Genomic DNA, 21405 nt, shown 5'->3' on the forward strand with positions numbered 1-21405 from the left:
GTTAAACAGCTGTTACTTTGCTTGCTTTCTTTGCTTCTTTTTCAATATTTGAGACCAAGGCTACTTTGTAGTTCACTCTCCAAGTTTAAAGGAAGGGAATGTGCATTAAATTGGACATTAAGGTATTTTCCATTATTTAAAAAAATTTAAGATAAATAATACTTTGTCTTCATTTATTTAATAAAACACGTCTGCCCATCAAATTAAAAAAATAAATAAAATAAAAACATTGTTGAATATGGGTGTTGAGATTTTAGGAACACAACTTTAAGCCATTACTACCTCGTTATTTTATACATGGACCATGTATAAAATAAGAATGTATCCTACCTCATATTGCGCTTTAAGTTACATTCTTAAATACTAAACGGACAAATTTAGAGTTGTTTTTTTTTAATGGGCAAAACAGCTAATGAAGACAAAGTCTTTTTTTCTGATCCGAAAAACGATCCAATCCGTGATCCGATCCGAACCATGTCTTTTGTGATCCGTTTCACGCACTAACCGAGACTAACTCACCAAACCCCAGGTTAAGAAACACTGGTTAAAAGCCTTATGCAGTCCCAAACATAAGTGAAAGTAACTGAAAAGAAAAATATATATTTTCATTGTAACTGAAGGCTGTTTGAGTGCATCACATATGAACAGAAAACACTAGTCATATGCCATGCATTCAAACAGTTTTCAAATACATGTCTGGGAAAACCTTGATAAACACTTTGTGCATCTTCAATTTTAGTATGGATAGACTGATTATCGGCCGGGCCGATTATCTGTGCCGGTATTTAGCATTTTGACAAATATCGGGATCGGACATTTTGAAGAATCATATGGCCGATAATAGATCTTTTTTTTTTAAGTGTTAACTTCAAGGAACTCATTAAAAAAATATATATATTCTCAAATTTTCAGAGATGCTGCTAACCCTGGGAAATCTCTGCACCTTCTGTTTTTGTTTGAAATTAAAACTAAGATAAGTTAAAATTTGATACTTCAGATATTTTGCAATTTGGGAATACTTTATTTCCTGTAGAAAACAATTGTTTAAGTTTTTAACTTTTGTAAACATGCTACTGAACCTGGGAGATCCGGGAACTTTTTGTTACATTTTTAAAACAAAGATGTCTATTGACGAATATTATTTTTTTAACTTACCATTTTTGTAGAGTTTGTATTTTATCAAAATTTTGATGCCAATATTGTCCCTTTTAGTGAAAAGGAATATCAGCTCCACATATCGGTTATCGGCATACTTGACTACTAATAATCGGCATCGTACCGGCCCTGAAAAAACATATCAGTCTATCTCTAGTATGATAAGTACAAGAACATTAGGAAACAAAGTTCTGGTGTATGTGTATGTACTGTACATGCAAAAAATAAACCTAATACACAGTACGTCATAATTTGAATATCAAATTAAGTGTTTTGTGTATTCAAATGCATGCACAAACTAGTCTTGCACCATAATACAGTGAAAAATCAATAATGAATTATTAGTTAGATTCATGTTGATCCTTCCTGCTGTGTTCATTCGCAGAGCACATTGAGATGCTGAAGAGCATCGAGAAAAGATGCTGGTGTTAGCTTTCTTGGCTGTTAGAGGCATGAGTGAAATGCACACTGACGGGGCAAAGCTGATGCAGCAGACAGCACGCGTCGTGTATGTGTGTGTCTGCTGTGTGTTGCTGTCTGAAAACAATGCAATTGGGCAATGAAATTAATCATGTAACGAACGTACTCAGTGGAGCAGAGACCTGCGCCGACGCAGAACGTTTGTGGGCTCCATATCAATGGTAGGTTTTACTAATAATGTAGTGCGGGGTTGTACCAACATTTTGGACGGACATCAATAAGTTAACGTTGTTTTGCACAAGCTAAATATAAATGCATGAGCCGAATGATGAACAGAGATGTGAAACAGGAAACAGAACTACGGAGCGGCCTTCCAAATTAAAAGCATAGATTTCAAAATAAGATATTTAAACATCACACAAAACAACTTGAAGAATACTTAACACTTAGTATGTATATGCCCTAACGTTTTTAGTCTAGAATTGGGGGATTTAATAACATTAATAACATGATGTGGCTGTAAATAAAGAGGAAAGATTTTTTTTCATAGGATGCGTGGAAAACGAAATAAGGGTACAAAATGTGATTTGTTCCTGAAATAAATTAAACTAAACAAATGTGTGCATTCAAATTTAATTCATGTTCATGGACTTTGAATGTTTTTTTTTCCATTGTTAATAAAAATATAATGCTTTATATTTACTTAGATATATTTCATTATTTAGAGACTCTGATTTAAATTAATTTTTTATTAAACAAATTATTTGGCATGATCTTTGGATACCCTAAAGCATTGTTGACCCCCGGCCCCCATTTATAAAAGTCTTGTCAGTGACTACTCACTGTCAGTGTCGAAATAATTGACAATTATGTTAGTAATCATGTAATTGTTTAGACACATGTTTTCACTTATTTTACATGAAAGCATATTTTGCATGTAATTAAAAGAAGACCTTTGCAAACATAGGTTGATACTTGGCAGAGATAGATAATGAAAGAGACGACCAGACACCTGACACCAGGGGCCATGGTCCATTTTCGTGCAGGTGGCTGGTCGCCCCAATCAATAAATATCAATCGGCACATGTCTCCGACCGTTGTGCGCACTCCCTTCCCACGGCGACAAAACGACAAATAATAATGGCTGGATGTTGGTCAAAGAAACCTTGAGCCCATGCACCAATGAAAAAAAATCCAAAGCCAAAGTTGTACACGTGCTCATGTAAACCTCTAAGAAGCTATGTATGGAGAGTTATATTAGGGGGGGGGGGGGGGGGGGGTCCACAACAACAACAACCAAAACAGGCATTGGACGTCACCCATAAAACAAGCCTGAGCATGTAGGCAAAACAGCAAATGCAATTTCTCCCCACCACGCTGCTTGCATGTCCCAACAGTGCGTGAGTGTGTGTGTTCATGTGGGTGTGTGTAATTACAAGTGGGTGTGTTTGACAGGCTTCGGCACACACTGAAACAGCTGATCGGAGAACACGCACACAACTTGGCCATGACAATGCAAAGGCAAGAGCGAAGAGAGCAGAGTTGACCCTGCAAGATTCCGACAGCCCGCATGATGATGTCAACACAAATCGGGGCCGAGTGGGCTCACAAAGACCTTCCAAATGTTGCCACTGAATAAGCACCATAATTCCCACGATGGCATTCCTCCTCCAGTAGAGGTCAGTAAACAAGCAAAGCCAAAGTCCACACACGTTACTGGGCAATTTTGCAAAAGCAGTGGAGCCTCTTCTTTTTTTTCCCTGCACTGCAATAGCACAAGCGCAGCATAACATCACAATTGTTGATATAAATGCGTCAATAAGAATAAATCATTTCGGAGAGCCATCTAACATAAGCAAGGCGGATTTGATGACGACATATGCACGTAATGGGGAGGGAAAACATAATTCAACATACCTTGTTTAAACGACATCCAGGAGGAGAGCGGGGTGATTGTCGCACACGGCTTAAGTCACTCCTCAGCGTTTATTCCTCCGCGGTGACGGAAAAAAAGAAAGGGAGCTTGCGTACGTGCGTGCGTGTTTAGCCGGTGAATAGCCTAATGACAGAGCGCGGAGGAGGAGAGAAAAAGAGGGAGGGACGCTGTCAGATGGAGAGGCAGGAGGGAAAACGACGCATGCATTTAATTTCTGAGTTTGGAGCGGAATGCATTAAACATTCTTATTTATTTTTTTCAATAAATGTACGTCTAGCTATCCACCCGCAAGTATACTCACATTTCGACCAGGGTGCAAACAATCCATGACATGTGTGTCAAATGCAATAGTTGCGCACCGATAAATGGCTATTCCGATGTTTCAAGTTCGCACCTTGTTTTTAAATGAAATATTTTAAAAGGTCCACCTTCCATCAGAGGGCTTGCTGTCATTTCGCGCAATGTCGTCAGAACACTTCCCCTTGATTGCATCATCAAGTCAAACATCACAAGCTTCGCCTTCGCGTGATTGGATTTAGCTGCACAAAAGCCACTGCAACCGCAGTCATCTTTTTCAAGAGCACATATTGCGTGCAGGTATCAGTTGCAGGTGATTTGCAGGATGTTGGCCATGCTTTGGTGGTGCTGTCGGCTGTTTCGGAGTTCGACAACTAAAGAGAAGAGGAATTATTATTATTATTACTATTATTATTATTATTATTATTATACATCACTATACATTTCTTTATGTTGATAATCATTGCTAAATTATTTATTTACCCTTATGTAAAATGTTCGCTTTTTTTTTTACCCATACAAAGTGGGGCTATGTAGCCTATCGGTCAAAGTTCAAACCAGTTCCAAAATGAAAACCTTTTTTCTAGTGATGCGCCGAATATTCTGCCACCGAAAAATTTCGGCCGAAATAAAATTCAAGCCGAAAGAATATTGCCGAAATAGGATATTGTGGTAACGCAAGCGAAAAAACAAAAACAAAAAAAAACGCTGCAAGCAAGCGTCTGTTTGAATTAAACAGCGAACGCGGGGGTGAGTGTCCGCCTTTTCTTCTCGCTGGCTTTTCACCGTGTGAGTGTTTGTACTGGTCGGTCGCAGCAGCTCCCGGGGCCATTGCGCATACCTGAGAAAGAAGGGCGTAGCTTGGTGTATAATAAGACAAAACTGCCGTGTACTGCAGTACAGGTGAGCCACTCTTTCTCTCGAAGCGCCTTCCCCCCTTCTTTTTTTTTATAAGAGCCCCTCGAACGCTTCCACTTTTTCACCGGCATCCCGGTGGCCGTGCTAAATACTTTAGCTAATGCTAGCATTATTGCTATCAACAGTTTTAAACACGGAAACACTTACTGCTATCTCAGGGTGGCGGCACACCTATACAGGACGCTGTGTGTGACTTTGCAGTCTGATCCTGAAGCCGATTAGCTGGTGGTAACAAATATTATTTTTTATTTTTAAACGTTGGTGAATATGTGAATGCCGCACCTTGTCCCGCCGCACGCATCCATGCCAGCCTGTGCGAAGTGCGAGCTATTGACTATAAAGTGCAATCACACCACTAGAAAATGCTCAACCCTCGTTTGGTGTTTAATGTACCTTTAGCCAACATGTCTGCGGTGTGGGCACATTTCAATTTATATTGTGCTTTGTTAAAATGCCAGTGCTAAATAAATATTTTATGATATTATAATTGTAATTAATTATAATAAATGCAATGATAGTAAAACTTGGCTTTTTTTTTTTTTGCCGTTTAGGTTTTCGACCAAGCATTTTTCATTTTTGGTTTTCGGTTTCGGACAAACATTTTCATTTGGGTGCATCCCTACTTTTTTCTTCTTTTTCTTTTTCATCCAAAATGCTTTGCACTGGTTAACTACTACACTTGAAAAAAAAAAATAGGAAAAAAAAAAGCTTTAAAAAAAAACAGCAGCTGGTGCGCCAGAAAAATACTGTGAAAAATAAAAATACTTTGAAAATAACAGAAAATTACTTTCTCGTAAAAAACGCTTTTTACATAATTAAAGTACAGTTAACTCTACTTTTAACAAGTAACTGCATTTAATTGTAGTGTTTTTGTCTTATATTAACACCACTGAGCAGACCAGACTTGCATTGCGCTCATTGCTGCCTTTTTTATTTCTCTTTTCTTCGGTACACAACGTCACTTACAATTGCGTCATCACGTAACAGACGTACATTCAGGAATGCCATACACTACAGCAATATAATAATATAGACAAAAAATAATAATGTGACTTATCTTTCAAAACATGGCCAATAACTGTTGAAAAACTAGACATTGGGTTTAAAATTGCAACAGTATACTGTTAGGGTAATTCAATTATATAGCAGTTTTCCCCCTTATGAGGCTCTCAAACCTCTTCACATTTTGACTATAGTTGTTCACCTTCTGATGACAGCATTCGGTGTTCAGTATTTTGCTCAAGGATACTTCAACATGTTCACCAAGGGGATCGAACCCACAACCTCAGGGATACCAGACAATATCCACACTGTCACTGGTAATTATAATTTTAGATCTCATGAAATGTATACTTGGTAGTGCTGATGCCTGAGCAGAGGCAGCATCCGTAAGTCCAATTCTTTGCTTTGCGTATTTGTCACCCTCTCAAACTTTCCCTTTTACCTATATCTCATTAGATGTCCTTTCAAAATAAATGTTAATACAATGAATGCTACCCTCTAGGACATTACAGATATTGTAGTTATTTTCACTTAACAAAAAAAAAGTAAATTAATATAGAAATTATGGTAAAATTACATATTGTTACTGTTAATTTCTCAGTAAATATAAAAAAAAATTGTTTTTTGTTTTAAATTTTTTAAGGTGAATTTTACATTTTATTCCATTAAATAACAGACAAATATTTGTGAAATTACGATACATTTGTGAACGTGTTTTAACAATCAATATATGTATTTCTAGGGGTTTTTTCGTAAAAGAACAGAAATATTGTGCATTTTTACAGTTAGAGTGATTTCATTTTATTTTGCATTTGACATGTAAAACCAGAGTTTATTTTTGTAAATTTAATATTTTTTAAATACAGAAGAACATGTAAAATAAAAAGTAAAATTCTGTAATTTACAGTGTTTTTTTACAGTGTGCTTAAGGGTTTAAAAAAAATATTTCACAGGTGACACATCACTGAAAAAAGGTTGAGAACCACTGATCTATACAGTAGCCTAATTGTATTTTTTTTCCATTTGTTTTGTAAGGGCATCGTCTTCCTCCTCATTGAGTAGGCGAGTGATATTTTCCATAACCGGCCTCGAAGATGACAGGGTGTTATTTGTGTACCCAGCAGATCTGTGAAGTCATTTTGGGGCACTAGAAGTTGGCAAACACACTCCAAAGTGTGCTTGCAATTCACTGTCTTTTGGCATTAGGTGCCAAAAGAGGTGAGCTGTGGCCTCTGCCGAGGTTATCTGTCATGCTCCCATCATCCCATTTCTCTGAAAAGGTGTCGAACATAATCATCCAATAAAAAAAGCAAACAAACATCAACCAAAGTAGGAGCAACATGTAGTTCGCTATATAGACTGGGGTCAGTGCCATGTCACTTCATGAACACAACATCCTCCATGATGGACAATGGCTGGCTGTTCTTTACATGTACACACCCAGAATACATAAAAAAAAATATGATTATAACCTTTCTGGAAAGTGCTATGAACGGCAACTGATTATTTTGAGGATTATGTTGTCAAATTTCCATTTAAATGTTATGGCTTATAAGTGTTTTTCATACAAATATTGAATGTAATATGACTTGTTGGCATAGGTTTGTGATGGACTGATAACACTCATTCTGAAATTCGGGTTACACCACCGCCGTAGGAAAGGAAATCGGATGAAAATGGAGGACCCTTGATTTATTGCAGTCAGACCAAGAATAAAATGTCTCGTGTTCGTCTTTTACCTCAACTTTCCTTTATTTGTATTTATTTATTTATTTTTAAAGGGAAAAAAAGAGCAATGATGATGACATGTCGAATCGGTAAAATTACAGAATAAACAACACTGAGCTCTCTCTAAAAAAAAAAAAAAAACTCAACTTTCCTGATGCAAGTAGCCTCACCTTGTGAGACGTTAGGTCAAATGTCATGAAGAGCAGTGAACGGGTATAAACATCATCACTGCGATCATATTCTTAATGTCTGGTGAAGGATTGGACTGCTTTCCTTTTGTCATTGGACCAAAGAGCTAATAAATCAATATATCCATCAGTCAACAACTGGCTCCATCTCCCTCAACCTCCTCCAGACATGCAGTCAATATTATTGTACGGACAAAATACAGATGAAAGGTCATGCAATTAGAAAATTCTTAGTTAATTGCTACCAACAAATGTGATTTTATTGTAAATACCAGTTGTTCGAATAAATCAACATTTGCCAGAAATACAAATAGATGCATAATCACCTCAGGATTTATTCCAGTCAGAGAGACAAATAAAAAGATGGGAAAAAATTAATTATGAAAGTAATTTCATAATGTTGAAAATCTCTTCCTACATTTGGCTAAATATTTGATTTATTACATATTAAAGTGGAAGTCAGCACAAACATTTTCTTTGCAATAATTTGTTCTATGTGGCCCCACTATCTAAATAAATACACTATTCGGATTAATATTGCATTTGTGAAATTTGAATAAGGCAGAAAAATGCTGTTTTTATCCTTCTCAGGTGGCGGCCCTTTTGCCACTTGCTGTCAACTGAAAATTACATTATTTTTGCAGCATTCGAGGATGGTCGGAAGTCGGATTTATCCAAGTTGGTTTTTCACAGTTCCAACCTGAAAGGTTTGAGGCAAAAGTAAAAAAAAAAAAAAACTACAATGGCGGATAGTGGCCCCCAGCAAACTTGCCTTCTCGCAATTTTGATGTATTTATTGTTTTTATCTTATTTCATAATCATTCCATACAGCTCAGTAATTAACTGTATAATTTCATGCAGGGAGATTGCAGCATACTGTCACATACTGTGTTACGCAAAGTTAATGTTGACTATTTATGAATGAAGAAAGCTATCTAGTTTTATACTCGAGTAAATTGTGTTTTACCATTCACGGTGTTTTACCATTCACAGTCTGTTTTTCCAAAGGGGTCGCCATTGTACAGTGACGTCACATTTTAGTCCGTCGGTGAAGTCGGGATACTTTTTTTTCCAACTTTGCAAGTTCAAGTGGGCGTTCCCGTACACACTTCCTGGTTGGAAGTCCGACTTCCCACTTTCCTCGAACGCAGCATTAGTTGCTCAGTGCTCAGGTAACGACCAATCACAGCTCATCTTGCAAACATCACATTGCCAAACTCACAAAACAGGTGAGCCGTGATTGGTTGTGACCTGAGCCCTTAGAAACTGTAATGTCATTTGCAGTTGACAGCAATTGGCCTTGAGATAGACAAAAATGGGTAGATTTAGCTACTTAATTCATATTTCACAAACGCAACATTCATAAGAATGCTGTTTAGCCTACTGGGGCCGCATACAATATATTTAAGATTATTTTGGGGGGGGTTAACTTCACCTCTTTAGGTGTTCCTAAAACTAAAACAATCTCACAGTGTTAGTATTCAGCTATAATTCAGTCAAAATGCTCACAATGATCCGACTGATGTGATAACGTTTGGTGTGCACTGGAATGAATAACTGAGACCAGTTGCTGATTCCCAGTGCCTTTGAAAGGACATCAGCAGCATCCTGTCCCTTCCCCGTCTGACGCTTTCACCCTGTTGTCCTTGCCTGCTATCTGCTGACCCGGACAGGGCTATTTCCTTCTTTCCATTTGTTCCACCATCACATGAACTTTCCTCTAGTGGTGGAATGCACTGTGGCTACAACATGGTGTCTTATCTCCCCTTTATTTAAAAAAATAAATAAAGCAGCTTCCTAACAACGACATAGTTTGTTTTTTTGTAAATATGTAATGATATAATACAGTATTTAAAAAAGGTGACGTGATGACGCCATGATTGCCTTTTAACTCTTTCACTGCCATCGACGGTTATAGACGTCAATAATTCATTTGAACTATTTCTATTAGTTTAACAATGTTCCCACTTTTGTTAACAAGAGTATGAATACCTAAAACGTTTTTTATTGTATTAGAACAGATATAAAAATGCAATTAATTACGATTAAAATTGTAATCGCCTAATTTTTTATTATCTTTTCTTTTAAAAAAAAAAAAAAAAGATTATCAAAAAAAATGTTTTAAAGAAAAGATTATTAAAAAATTAGGGGCATCAGGCCATACAAATTTGTAATCCTAATTAATCGCATGACTTCACTAGTTAACTCACAATTCATCACAAATTTTATATATATATATATATGTATATATATTTTGTACAAAACAACAAATCTAGGTTTTCATACTCTTAACAAAAATGTAAAAAATAATAATAATTAAACTAATAGAAATAGTTCAAATACATTTTTGACGTCTATTGCTGTCATGGCAGTGAATGAGTTAAGATTCCCAAGATGAATGACCACATGTGTAAAAACTTTTTTTTTTTTTTTGTATTTCAAAATAAAGTCCAAATTTCAGTCTCCAAAAGAAAAGAAAAAAATCTAACTTGTTTACATTTTTTCTGCTGCCTATGTAGTTCAGGATTTACATATTATCAGAGGTCAGTCAGTGGCAAAGCAGACTGTCATGTTCCGCCATGCATGTTAGTTCTGATGAATCCAGAAGGCAAAGCATCTCCCTCACAGCTGCACAGGAAACACGCCGTGACATCCTGAACCAGGTGACCCCTTTCTTGGCACTCATCTGTCCAAAACATAAACAGCCTGTTGTCACGGACCTCGGCAATATCAGCCCTCTTAAGACGATAGCGACGCCACCACCATCAACGTCAACTTTGTCACAAGCTACAGGTGATTACTGGGGTGGAAAGTGGTGACAATTGGCATTGAGATCATTGCCACCTCGTTGCTTTCAATGGCAAGGGTTCATGTGAAAGGATAAAACAATGATTTCCTCCGTCAAAGTTCAATGATTTATTGATTATTCTGGAGCCAGAAATGACAACAGGTGAGTCTGTAGTGACCCCTAGTGGTGGGGTAGTTGAAGCATCCATTTTAATGCACGGAGTAGCCATTTTGAACAGACACACGTCGGTTTAGTTCCATCTACATCTGAACTTAGATTACATCTCCGACTCGGCAAGGAATAAGAATCATACAAGCATTTGTCGTTTATACTTGAGTTCATACAGAAACGTTAAAATTAGTTTTCGTGGGTGATTGGCATTACAGACAAATAACAGTTACTGCACAATTTATTTTGATTTGTTTAGCCATTATTTTAGTTAAGAATTTTAGAATGGATTTTTAGTGTTACACGTACACACACACGCACACGCACTAGGGCTGAGTCGCTGACACAATTTAAATGAATCGTGGTGTTGAAGTTATGCGTACCATCATCATCATCATCATCATCATTTATCAGACAAATGCAGATGCCGTATGCTTTAAAAACAAAACAAAAAAAAAACTTTATTTTATCATTTTAATTCACAATCAAAAATCAGGTACATCGAACAAGTACCTTTCAACACATGAATATCAAACAAAAACGCTAGGGGGATAACTAAACATACATTTCAAATAAAATTATACGAATATAGTTATACTCAACACAAGTACAAATAGTCATCATTGCTTTTTTTTCATACAATATCTAATTGACAAAATAAAAAAGCCTGAGTTTGTTAATGAAAGCCCCCCCCCCCCCCCCCCACCCCCAGAAAAGATGGCTTAAATGCGTTTTCAGCTCCTGATTGTACTTTGAGGTGAATCTGTCAAAACCTTCAAAATAAACGTGCACAATACAGCAACTAAATACAGCAAAAACTTTGAGTCCACAACGTTTGATTTAGGTATGAGAGCCAATATTAACTTATTGCAGCTTTAATTCCCATACATTTACATTTAATAAAAAATAAAAAAAATTAAACAAAAACATATTTGCTTAGTTTTTTTCATTTCTTTCAACAAAACCAAAAATAACATTCTTCCAAAATGAATATATATATTTATTTATTTTCAATTTCAACAAAACAAAAATTTACATTCTTCCAAAAATAAAAAGTAACAAATCTTTATCAATATAAGTTATTACAGTCACTTGTTGACATTGCCAAAATAAATGAACCATAGTCTCCGGAGAGTCACAGCAGAAGCTACATCAATGTTTTTCAACATTTTTACAATATAAGCTTTAGTAGGGTAAATGCGATGAATTATTTTAAATGAAACTTCTTTAACCTTTTTTGTTATCAAATAACAATGAGGCAAGAGCCAGACTTTCTTCCTCAAGACCAGACCAATGTGAAACGCAGATGCTCTATGCTTGCTTACGCTACGCCTCTAGAGGTCGCCATCACGCTACGTTTGTCTCTTCGACACCTCCAAAGCCACCGAAATCTAGTGTACAGCAATTCAAAAGACAACTAGTGATGGACTAAACTATAAATACCACCGGCTTGAACGGTTGCTTGTTGTATATGTTTAACAGTTGAACATACACTAAGTAAGTTGTGTATACACGATTCCTTTAAAAACTGCCGTAGATATTCAATGGTTTGACCATGTAAATCAGATTACCCCAATAAACTGAAGCAGCATTGACATCTTGTGCAGTCCACTGTGTCAAATAGGATGAGAATAATATATTGAATCGTTACAATTAAAATTGCTATGGTGCTTAAACACAAGTTCCAGAAAGTTGTTTATCTGATTTAATGTTCAAAACTTATTGGGGGGGGGGGGGGGGGGGGGAATCCAAAAGTTGTCAGACTGTAATCATGTCACCATGTGGTCTTGAGACTTTTTGGGGAAATTTGGGCTTCTTTGCCTTGAACATTTCACAACAATGTAAAATACAAAGTTTCTCGTTGTTTGCCTCATCTGGAACATTCCCCTCGTCAAGTCCAGTTCCTGATTGAGTGAATAAGAGGCATGTACTGTCCTTCCACTTTCAGTCTTCTTGTTGGAAGCTCAAGCTGACACGGCGGGAGGAACTGTGAGTCTCGGTTAACGACTATTTCAGGTCAGTCTGAGCTTAAAATTGCTTCCCTGATATTATAGTATGTATACATGCCTCTTAAATGATCTGAATTACTGAGGTGGTAGTGATAGCATGCCAAAATGATGAGACTTTGGCGGGCCATTTTATAATCCTTTTTATTTTGATCTTCATTCCGTCTGCCAGTCGTTCTCTTCTTGAAAATGTTCTTAAGGTGGTTTTAGTAAGTTAGCCAGCAATCACAATAATTTAACTTAAAAAGCCATTCTCATCATGAATATTGTTCATGGGAAAAAAAATGTCATATTGTTAAATTGTAAGAACCGGAATGGATAAATAGATAAATGGGGAGTCGTTTATGTTATGTATGCGCAGTGTGTTTTATAAAATACATTTCCCCCTTTTGTTCATTTGAAAACGGACAGCGGATGTGGCCTTTAATCTGAATTTAATTAAATGCCAGGCTGCTGATTTAACAGGCGTCATGTGGTTTCACTCAGTTATGAATGTGACTACACCCCCCCCCCCCCCCCCCCCCCAATTTAAACTGACAACGGACATCCCATGAGAGTCGTACTTCTCCAGAGTGCACACACATTACCAATCCTCTCCATCTTTTTTTTCCCCCCTCTCCCAAACAGTTAACATGTTCCTGTGGTGTTGGCTGTCGTTGGTTGCCTTCGGTCATTTGACGTCAAGCACCAATCCTGGAGTTCGAGTCAAACTGACAGATAATGGCATTGAATATGGTAAGGTTTGCAGATGAAAGACCGACAAAGTCCCAAGTTTGATGATCCAATGTTCTTCCTCCATAGGCAGGCAACTGGGGATGGCGTACATCCAGAAGAAACTCCAAAGCATAACAATCCCAGATATATCTGGGAAAGAACGAGTGTCCGTCATTGGCAAGGTCCAGTACAGATTGTCAAAGTAAGACCATCTATTGATCTGATCCAGATTGGCCTTATTTGTTTCTAGTCCGAGTACATATTTTAGTGCTGTCACGAATGAATATTATAATATAAGATTGATGTTGTACAATGTTACAGATATGTCCTATTTTGATTCAACACAGAAGATAATCAGTCTTCTTTCATGAAGGACTACAGAAATCAGTGAACAATTACTATTAATATGCTGAAATCAGAGGATTTGGATCATTTAAAAAATGGCTCCAAACGATTACTCATTTATTAAAATAGTTGTTGATTAATTTGGTAATCGATTACTTGTTGATTAATCGATAACATTTTTGAATATATTTTTTAATTTAATCAGGTAAAAATGTTTAAGAACTAATTCTCATTTGCAAACATGACCTCGATGATGATGATGATATGATTAATTTTGACAGCCAGGGCTGGACTGGCCATCTAGCATGCAGGGCAGATACCCGGTGGGCCGGTCTATTTTGGGGCAGATGCAGTGCTTTTTCATTATTATTTTCCCACATTTTACCACAAGAGACTGACCCTTAATCCATTTTGAATATAGATAGCAAACTGAAACATCATCAATAAACATCAGTGGCACAGCTACGTTTGGCAAGAGCTGGGCTGGGTCAGGCCGGTGGGCCTAAGTCAAAATGCCAGGGCTTTTTTTTTTTTTTGTGCCAGTCCAGCCCTGTTGACAGTTCCAACCTTCCTTCTAGTATGCAAATTGTGGCTGTGGGATTACCTTCCTCTGCTGTGGCTATGGTGCCTGGGACCGGTGTCAGACTGTCTATTGGTAACGCCTTCATCAGCATGAAGGGAAACTGGAGGGTCAAATACCGCAGAATATTGTGAGTGAGACAAGATGTGCTCCGTACATGAAACATTTGTTTGGCCTCTAGCAGTGTCTCATTTGGCTTAACAGGAAGGACAGCGGTTCCTTTGATTTGAGTGTGAAAGGACTGTCCATCAAAGAAGACATCGCTATCAAAAGTGATGAAACAGGTCGACCTCAGGTCAGTAGTGTTGGCTGTGAGGCCACTGTCGGCAGCGTGACCATCAAATTCCACGGTGGAGCCAGGTGAAATATGCATGGTTATGCACTACTGTCCAGAAGAATTGACGCAGATTAATCAAAGCGTCTCCTTTATTTCAGCTGGCTGTACAATCTTTTCAGAAAGTCCATCAGTAAGGCATTGCGCAACGCGCTACAAAAAAAGGTGAGTACTTTACACTCTTGACCAGTACCCTTGCATGTTGATTTATCCTGAATCATATTTTACCAGTGGGAATCTTATTTATATGGAAGAGGATTAGGGCCGGTGAAGAGAAGAAAAAAAACGGTTGGCAGGATTCTGACTTTACACTCTAAAACCAGTTGGGTCATAAGTAACCCAGTTATAGATCAAAAATGGACCAATCCACTTTATGGGTCAATTTACAAAACTTTCTAGGTTGTTTTATACAAAATTACCTTCTTTTTTTTTCTGACCAATATTTATGAATTGTTTTACACTAAAAGACAAATTTCTTGACTCAAAGTTGGGTCAAAGTGACCCAAGTAGAGGACCAAACCTTTTTGACCCATAGTCTTTAAAGTCAGAATTTTGATTTTATTTTCAGGAAATGTATTTAAGTTGTAGCATAATACAAAAATGGCAGAGATGGCAAATACAGGTGCAGAATGTAAAAACCCTGCCGCTGTTTGGCTTTAGCCCCTCGTGCTAGCTAGCTAGCTCCCTAGCAGTTAAACAAGCACCCGGGGAGCTAGCCAGGGAGCTATCTAGCTAGCACCTGAGGCTAAAGCCAAACTGTGGCAGGGTTTTTACTTTCTGGACCTGGATTTGCCATCTCTGAAAAATAGCAACACTAGATTTTCTCACAAATGTATAAGACATAGATATGCAAAGTATTCATTCGTCAATTAGCGCCGAGCCTCATCGGGTCACAGATGAACTGAACCCATTCCCAGCTAACTTCTGGGTTTGAGGCAGCGTACCGTACACCCTGGACTCGTTGTCACATAAAGATAGATAAACAACCACAACCAACACATCAACACATTATTGTGTTCAATAAACCTGAAATGATTTTGGAGCTGTAGTGGGCTAACAGGAGAAGACTCACGTAAGCACAGAAGAACATGCAAACTCCACATAGGAAAACCGGATCCGAGATTCAAAACCCAAACCTCAGAAGTGAGAAGCAGATTTGCTAACTACTCGTCTGGCATTAAACCATAAAACAAACTTCCTCCATGTTTGCTTCCTCAATCTAAAGTGGCCCCCCTCTTTTGTGTGACAGTGGCTAACAGAGGGCTAAACGATGCTTATAATACGCCGTCTATAAAATATATGATATGGATGATGTTCAGAGAGCACCAGCAATCCAAACGTAATTTGTTTCAGTGGCCGAGCAATGCCGACATTTAGATAGGAATCAGCTTCTACACAAAACAACTGAGTCTGTTCATCTAACGCAAATCTAATGAGAATCATAATCTGATTTCAGATCTGCCCCCTGGTGGCGAATGCCGTGGCTGATTTGAACCCTCAGCTGAAAACGCTCAACGGTACACATCCCTATTAATGTCTTGAGAATGTCAGAACCCATTTCGTACTGCTTTTGATTTGATGGTAACAGTTGGCAAGACTTGGGGGCATATTTTTCCCGTGTGCTGGGTCGACCTTTTACAGCGCACTGGGGTCCAATTGTTCCGTCAGAGAAAATATTTAACATAGAATTATACAACAACAAAAAGGTAATTAACATACAATATATGCAATTTAGCAAATACAAACAATGACTTTCTATATAATACATTTTTTGGCACCTTTTGGCCAGATATATGGATGCTGTCATTAAAGGTCTATTGAGACATGATATAACATTTCCCTCTGACTCAAGTGCGGAAGAATGATGAGCAATGCTGTCACTAGGGCAACATGTCAACAAAAGAAATGAATAGAAAACAATAATTGTTATTACAGCATATCGCTGGCCTCAGGCCAAAATCTCTTAAAGTCACAATTTGGTCAATTTCACATTTTTTTCACAAATCTATATTGTAGGTTATTCCACACATGTGGATGTTTTTTTGTTTTTCTCCAAATAAATTATTGACCAATATAAAGTATTTTAAATGGCTTGCTCTCTTTGATGATGTAATGTTAATGTTACAAACATGCCATTTTTGGGGTTTCCTGAAAAGTGACTTTTGCGGGTACAGGGTTTGGGCCTGACGCCAGATATATCATAGCTGCGTAGAAACCATCATTACATTTTCATTTTCTTTATGTGACCAAATGCATTTGAGGCATAACATCTATGATAAGTTTAATTTCATTTCAATGATTGATTTCATTCATTTGTAAAGAGACAACATAAAACAATATTCTTCATTGTTGAATGAAAAGGAGCAGAAATAAGACCCGAGTCCCATCTGCACTCGGTTTACAATATGATTTCTGACATTCATAGCAACAAAAATGACAATGGCATAATGTTCAAACTTTCTCTCGTTCATATTTCTTTAATAAGATTTGATTTATTCATTCTTTTTAATGTAATTTTTGAATTAGATTCTTTGATGTTCTTTATTTATTGAGATTGTTCCATAAGTTGATTCCTTTGACTGAAACACAACTCTCCATCAGTCTGTTCCTAAATCTTTTTTATTTTTATTTTTTTTAAGATCTGCGTTCCTTTCAAATTGTAGTTAATTTCTCTTTTTTTCCAAATCTTTTTTGAATATTCAATGGCAACGTTTTGTTATGCGCCTTTAACATCATTTGCAAAATGCTGTAATCTACCAATTCATAAAATTTCAACAATTTTAACTGAAGAAATAATAGATTTGTTGGATCTCTAAATGGCTTTCTAGTGACTATTCTTGTGGCTTTTTTTTTTTTTGCAGTATAAATATTGACTGAGTTTCCCCAAACCTCAATACAATAGGTCGGATATGGAACAATCATGATGTTGTACAAAATGAACAGTGCTTTATTATCCAGTGAATACTTTACTTTGTTTTTGCTATTTTTATTTTTGATGTACTGCATATGTGATTTCCAACTCCGATTTTCCATCCAAAATGTTGGCGTCTCTACCTCTATTGATTTCAATATCATCTATATTGATTGAAGCGTCAGTGTCTTTCTGTCTGTTACTGAATATTAGGGGTGTGAATCACGATTCATAGGTCACGTTTCGATTCGATTAATCCCGATACGAATCTATAAATTGATGATTGTGATTTCTTTTTTTTTTACTCAAATTTAGAAAATACTCATCAGTAAATTTGGACATGTACACTGTAAGATTTGTATGAAAATTTATTTATTTATCTGAAAATTCAGGTTGCAATCTGTTTCATGTTTGAACAGCACTGAAATAAAATATTACGACTTAATGTTCCATTAATATTACATTCTTCCATGCTTAATGTGTAAATCCTAACCCTAACGTTTTGTTGAATATTCCCATAAATAATCCATTCGGCCGCATATTGAATCCATTCAAGAATTGCGCGCTGTAATATTGAGATATATTGCAGAATTATTTTTTTTAACACCCCTATTGAATACCATAAAGTTTTTTTTTCCAGATTCAAAGATAATTTATATCAAACCACATTTTTTTAAGGTGTTCTATACATAAGTGATATTTTTAACAGTTCCTAATAATTTAGAGTCAATATCTTTTTCCTAAGGTACTAGTTGCTAAAAACCAAAACTTTCAACCCGTTTTTCTCAAAACTAAACAAGTCATTTTCTTCCGCCCTGCAGTTTTAGCCCAAGTGGACAAGTACGCAGAGATTGAATATTCAATGGTCACTGCACCTGCAATCTTAAAGTCTTCCATAGGGTTGAGCTTGAAGGTAAAACCACGTTTAAAGGTTGAAATTGTAATAAAGTCTGTGTTACACATACTGATAGCCCCTCCCTGGTGTTTAGGGGGAATTTTACAACAGAGAGAAGCATCAAGAAACTCCATTCCCCGCTGCAGTCTTCAGTCTGCCGCCTCAGAACAACAAAATGTTGTACTTTGGTTTGTCCGCCTTCACCGCCAACTCTGCAGCGTTTGTCTACAACACAGCCGGAGCCCTGAGCTTGTACATTACTGATGATATGGTAGGCCGGGCCGCAACGTTCTCATTTCAAATATGTCTTCTTTCATGCCTTCACGTTGATCTGTAACTCTTCCCGCTTCTCTCGCCGCAGATCCCGCAAAGCTCCCCAATCAGGCTCAACACCAGAACATTTGGCGTTTTCATCCCCCAGGTGACGGGACATACAGTCAATCTCACAAAACGATTAACTTGGGGAGGGGGAAGTGATTTGTCAATACATTTTGCCTTGAACTTTCAGATTGCCAAATCTTTCCCCGGTTTGTTGATTAAACTGCTGGTAAAGACGGCGAAAAGTCCCATCGTCACTTTGGAGCCGAACAACGCGACTATTCAAGCCACCAGCACAGTGACGGCTTACGCGATCCAACCCAACGCCAAACTGTCGCCGCTATTTGTCCTTAACATGGCACGATACATACTTTTCATTAATAGACTCTTTGACATTAGGGCCACGTATAAATATTTATTTATTTTTTTACAGCGTGGGGGCAATATTCAGAGAGAAAAAAGTCACAGATTTACGACTTTATAAAAAGTTTTATAAAAACTCAGAAACTTACGAGAAATACATGTAGCGTACTACTCAGATATTTGTGCCAATACTTTTCTGTCGGGTTTTCAAATAAGGAGATAGTAATTGCTTTAGCAGAGATGAACCATATCATGTTAAGCATTCACTCTTTGAAACGTACTGCCGAAGACAAAGACGCCTCGCTTTGCGAAGGTCCACACCCTGAGGATCAAGCATTTAAGTTAATATTTTAAAATGTATACTTACTTGTACATTTATCTTTCCAGAATTATTATTTACACATTCATACATTTGGGTACATTTGTATAAGTAGCTAAGTTCATAAGTCGAATATATTGCTCTCCGTCATTCACTTGAATTTATATAACGTTTGCTAGCTTCTGTTTGGTTAGTGTTAGTCAGCTGATAGGGGAACAGGAAGTGTTGCCGCGCTAGCTGCCGCGTATGACGAGTAAAGTTTAAATTAAGAATGAATCAGTCTCCATCCAGCCTTTTCATTTTGTAAACAGTGTTCCATTAACCACCAACGAATCCTCACATTCGTTTATAGCTACACTACGTGTATTTCTCATAAGTTTCTTCCAAATCCAAATCTTCCACTTTATAAAGTGGCAAATTCGCAAGTTTTTGTCTCTGAATATTTTCCCTGCCCGTATATATATTTATACATGGCCCTAATACACCATATTCATCTTTGGTTATTTATTTAAAAAATAAAAAATAAACTTTTTTAACTTGTATTCATTGTCCCCTTCCAGGAGGCCAGTGTCAGCGCCCGAGTGTTTGTTAGCGGCATGAGGCTAACTGGAAATGTCACCCTGAACAAGTGAGTTCCAAAAAAGTAATGACTCTTTTTTTCGAAGAGGCCAAAAGTTCCTTGCAAGAGCAAACGTCACAGTCTAATTTTGCTTCATTTGCACAGAATGGTTCTGACCCTGGGGACAAGTTATGTGGGAGACTTTCAGGTAAGAGTTAGATTCAGATGCAAATTACAGCTTTTATCGTCCATGTCAGTGAGAGGAACTAAACTGAACTTAAAATGCAGGTCAAATCTCTTGACAACATTCTGAACATCGTCCTGAAATTGGTTGTTTTACCCAAACTGAATGGTAAGTTGTTACCAAATGAGACTGTGTTCTCCCAAGACACATGGTGCATTTTTTCAACATACGCACTTGTATACAAGGAATTGCCATGCAATTGAACAAATATTCATATTTGAACATTTGATACAGATCAACTGCCATATCGTTGTAATGACTAAACGCTGTTCTCTAAACTCATTTAAATGTATGCATTTCTCCGCAGTTCAACTTGCAAAGGGATACCCGCTCCCCACCATTGGAAAGATGAAGCTTGTCAACACTGACCTTCAGGTCCTTAAGGTCAGAAAGACAGAATTTTCAGTCCCAAATTTTTTTTCCGTCTTCTATATTTTAACTCATTCACTGCCATTGACGGCTATAGATGTCAAAAATTCATTTGAGCTATTTCTATTAGTTTAACTTTTTTTTTTCACTTATTTGATTGTACATTCGGATATAAAATTTGTGATGAATCGTTAGATAACTAGTGAAGTCATGTGATTAATTACAATAAAAACAAATTAATCGCCTGACGCCCCTAATTTAAAAAAATAAAATTAAAATAAGGGGCATCAGACGATTAAAATTTGTATTCGTAACTAATCGCATGACTTCAATAGTTGACTCACGATTAATCACAAATTTTATATCTGTTATAAATGTACAATATTTTTTTTCTACGTTTTCATAAACATTTTAATGAAATTGAAAAAAAGTTTAACTAATAGAAAAAGTTCACATGAATTTTTGACGTCGATAGTCGTCAATGGCGGTGAATGAGTTAAATGTCTGCCTTTTTCTCCTGCAGGACTACATGCTGATTGGGACAGATGTTCAGTTTGCAGTGTGATGGAAGTGACACCCAAATGATTTTCATAACAAATAGATCGTGCACATCTCCAGCCTTCATTTCAAACCAATATTATTGCTCAACATTTGTTACCGTTTCTCTTTGTTCAATTAATGACTATGTTTTCGCTTTCTTGCAAATTAAATGAGGGTTGTGATATTTTTTCTTCAGTGGGCTTCGTGTCATCCAAACAGCAAGCACGACCGTCTGTGCTGCTGACATGGGAATAATCTTTGTTCTATTTTAATAGCATGCTAAATAAATCATGAACAAAATATGACAA

The 21405-nt window shown here is 37.0% G+C and overlaps 2 protein-coding genes across 12 annotated transcripts in view; one reads left to right on the plus strand and one right to left on the minus strand.

The window, feature by feature from the left end:
• Positions 1-4139, minus strand: part of LOC147166960 (band 4.1-like protein 1) — a 74935-nt gene extending 70796 nt beyond the window's left edge. For 4 of the 10 annotated variants that reach the window (XM_086086306.1, XM_086086311.1, XM_086086308.1 and 1 more), the window contains exons 1-2: positions 3813-4137; positions 3493-3634 (exon numbers count right to left, since the gene is read on the minus strand). The gene's annotated coding sequence lies outside the window, so the exon portion shown is untranslated. Of the gene's footprint in view, positions 1-3492; positions 3654-3812 lie in introns of those variants that run through there. The other 6 variants (XM_086086307.1, XM_086086304.1, XM_086086310.1 and 3 more) reach the window with 4 other exon arrangements.
• An 8346-nt stretch (positions 4140-12485) lies between these two features.
• Positions 12486-21399, plus strand: LOC147166961 (bactericidal permeability-increasing protein-like). 2 transcript variants are annotated; one of them, XM_086087397.1, is made up of 16 exons: positions 12486-12616; positions 13234-13341; positions 13408-13522; positions 14244-14375; positions 14450-14605; positions 14681-14744; positions 16036-16096; positions 18312-18403; positions 18480-18656; positions 18747-18806; positions 18894-19061; positions 19946-20013; positions 20110-20152; positions 20233-20296; positions 20496-20572; positions 21081-21399. In XM_086087397.1, exons 2-16 carry the CDS (start codon positions 13239-13241, stop codon positions 21120-21122), a joined length of 1422 nt encoding a protein of 473 aa, XP_085943523.1. In that variant the 5' UTR covers positions 12486-12616; positions 13234-13238; the 3' UTR covers positions 21123-21399. The 2 variants fall into 2 exon arrangements, with proteins under 2 accessions (XP_085943523.1, XP_085943524.1); XM_086087398.1 differs by having other exon boundaries at positions 12540-12589.
• Positions 21400-21405: the final 6 nt, after the last annotated feature.

The sequence above is a fragment of the Leptonotus elevatus genome, chromosome 10, assembly GCF_054856555.1.
Source record: "Leptonotus elevatus isolate MCC_2025b chromosome 10, RoL_Lele_1.0, whole genome shotgun sequence".
Lineage (NCBI taxonomy): Eukaryota > Metazoa > Chordata > Actinopteri > Syngnathiformes > Syngnathidae > Leptonotus > Leptonotus elevatus.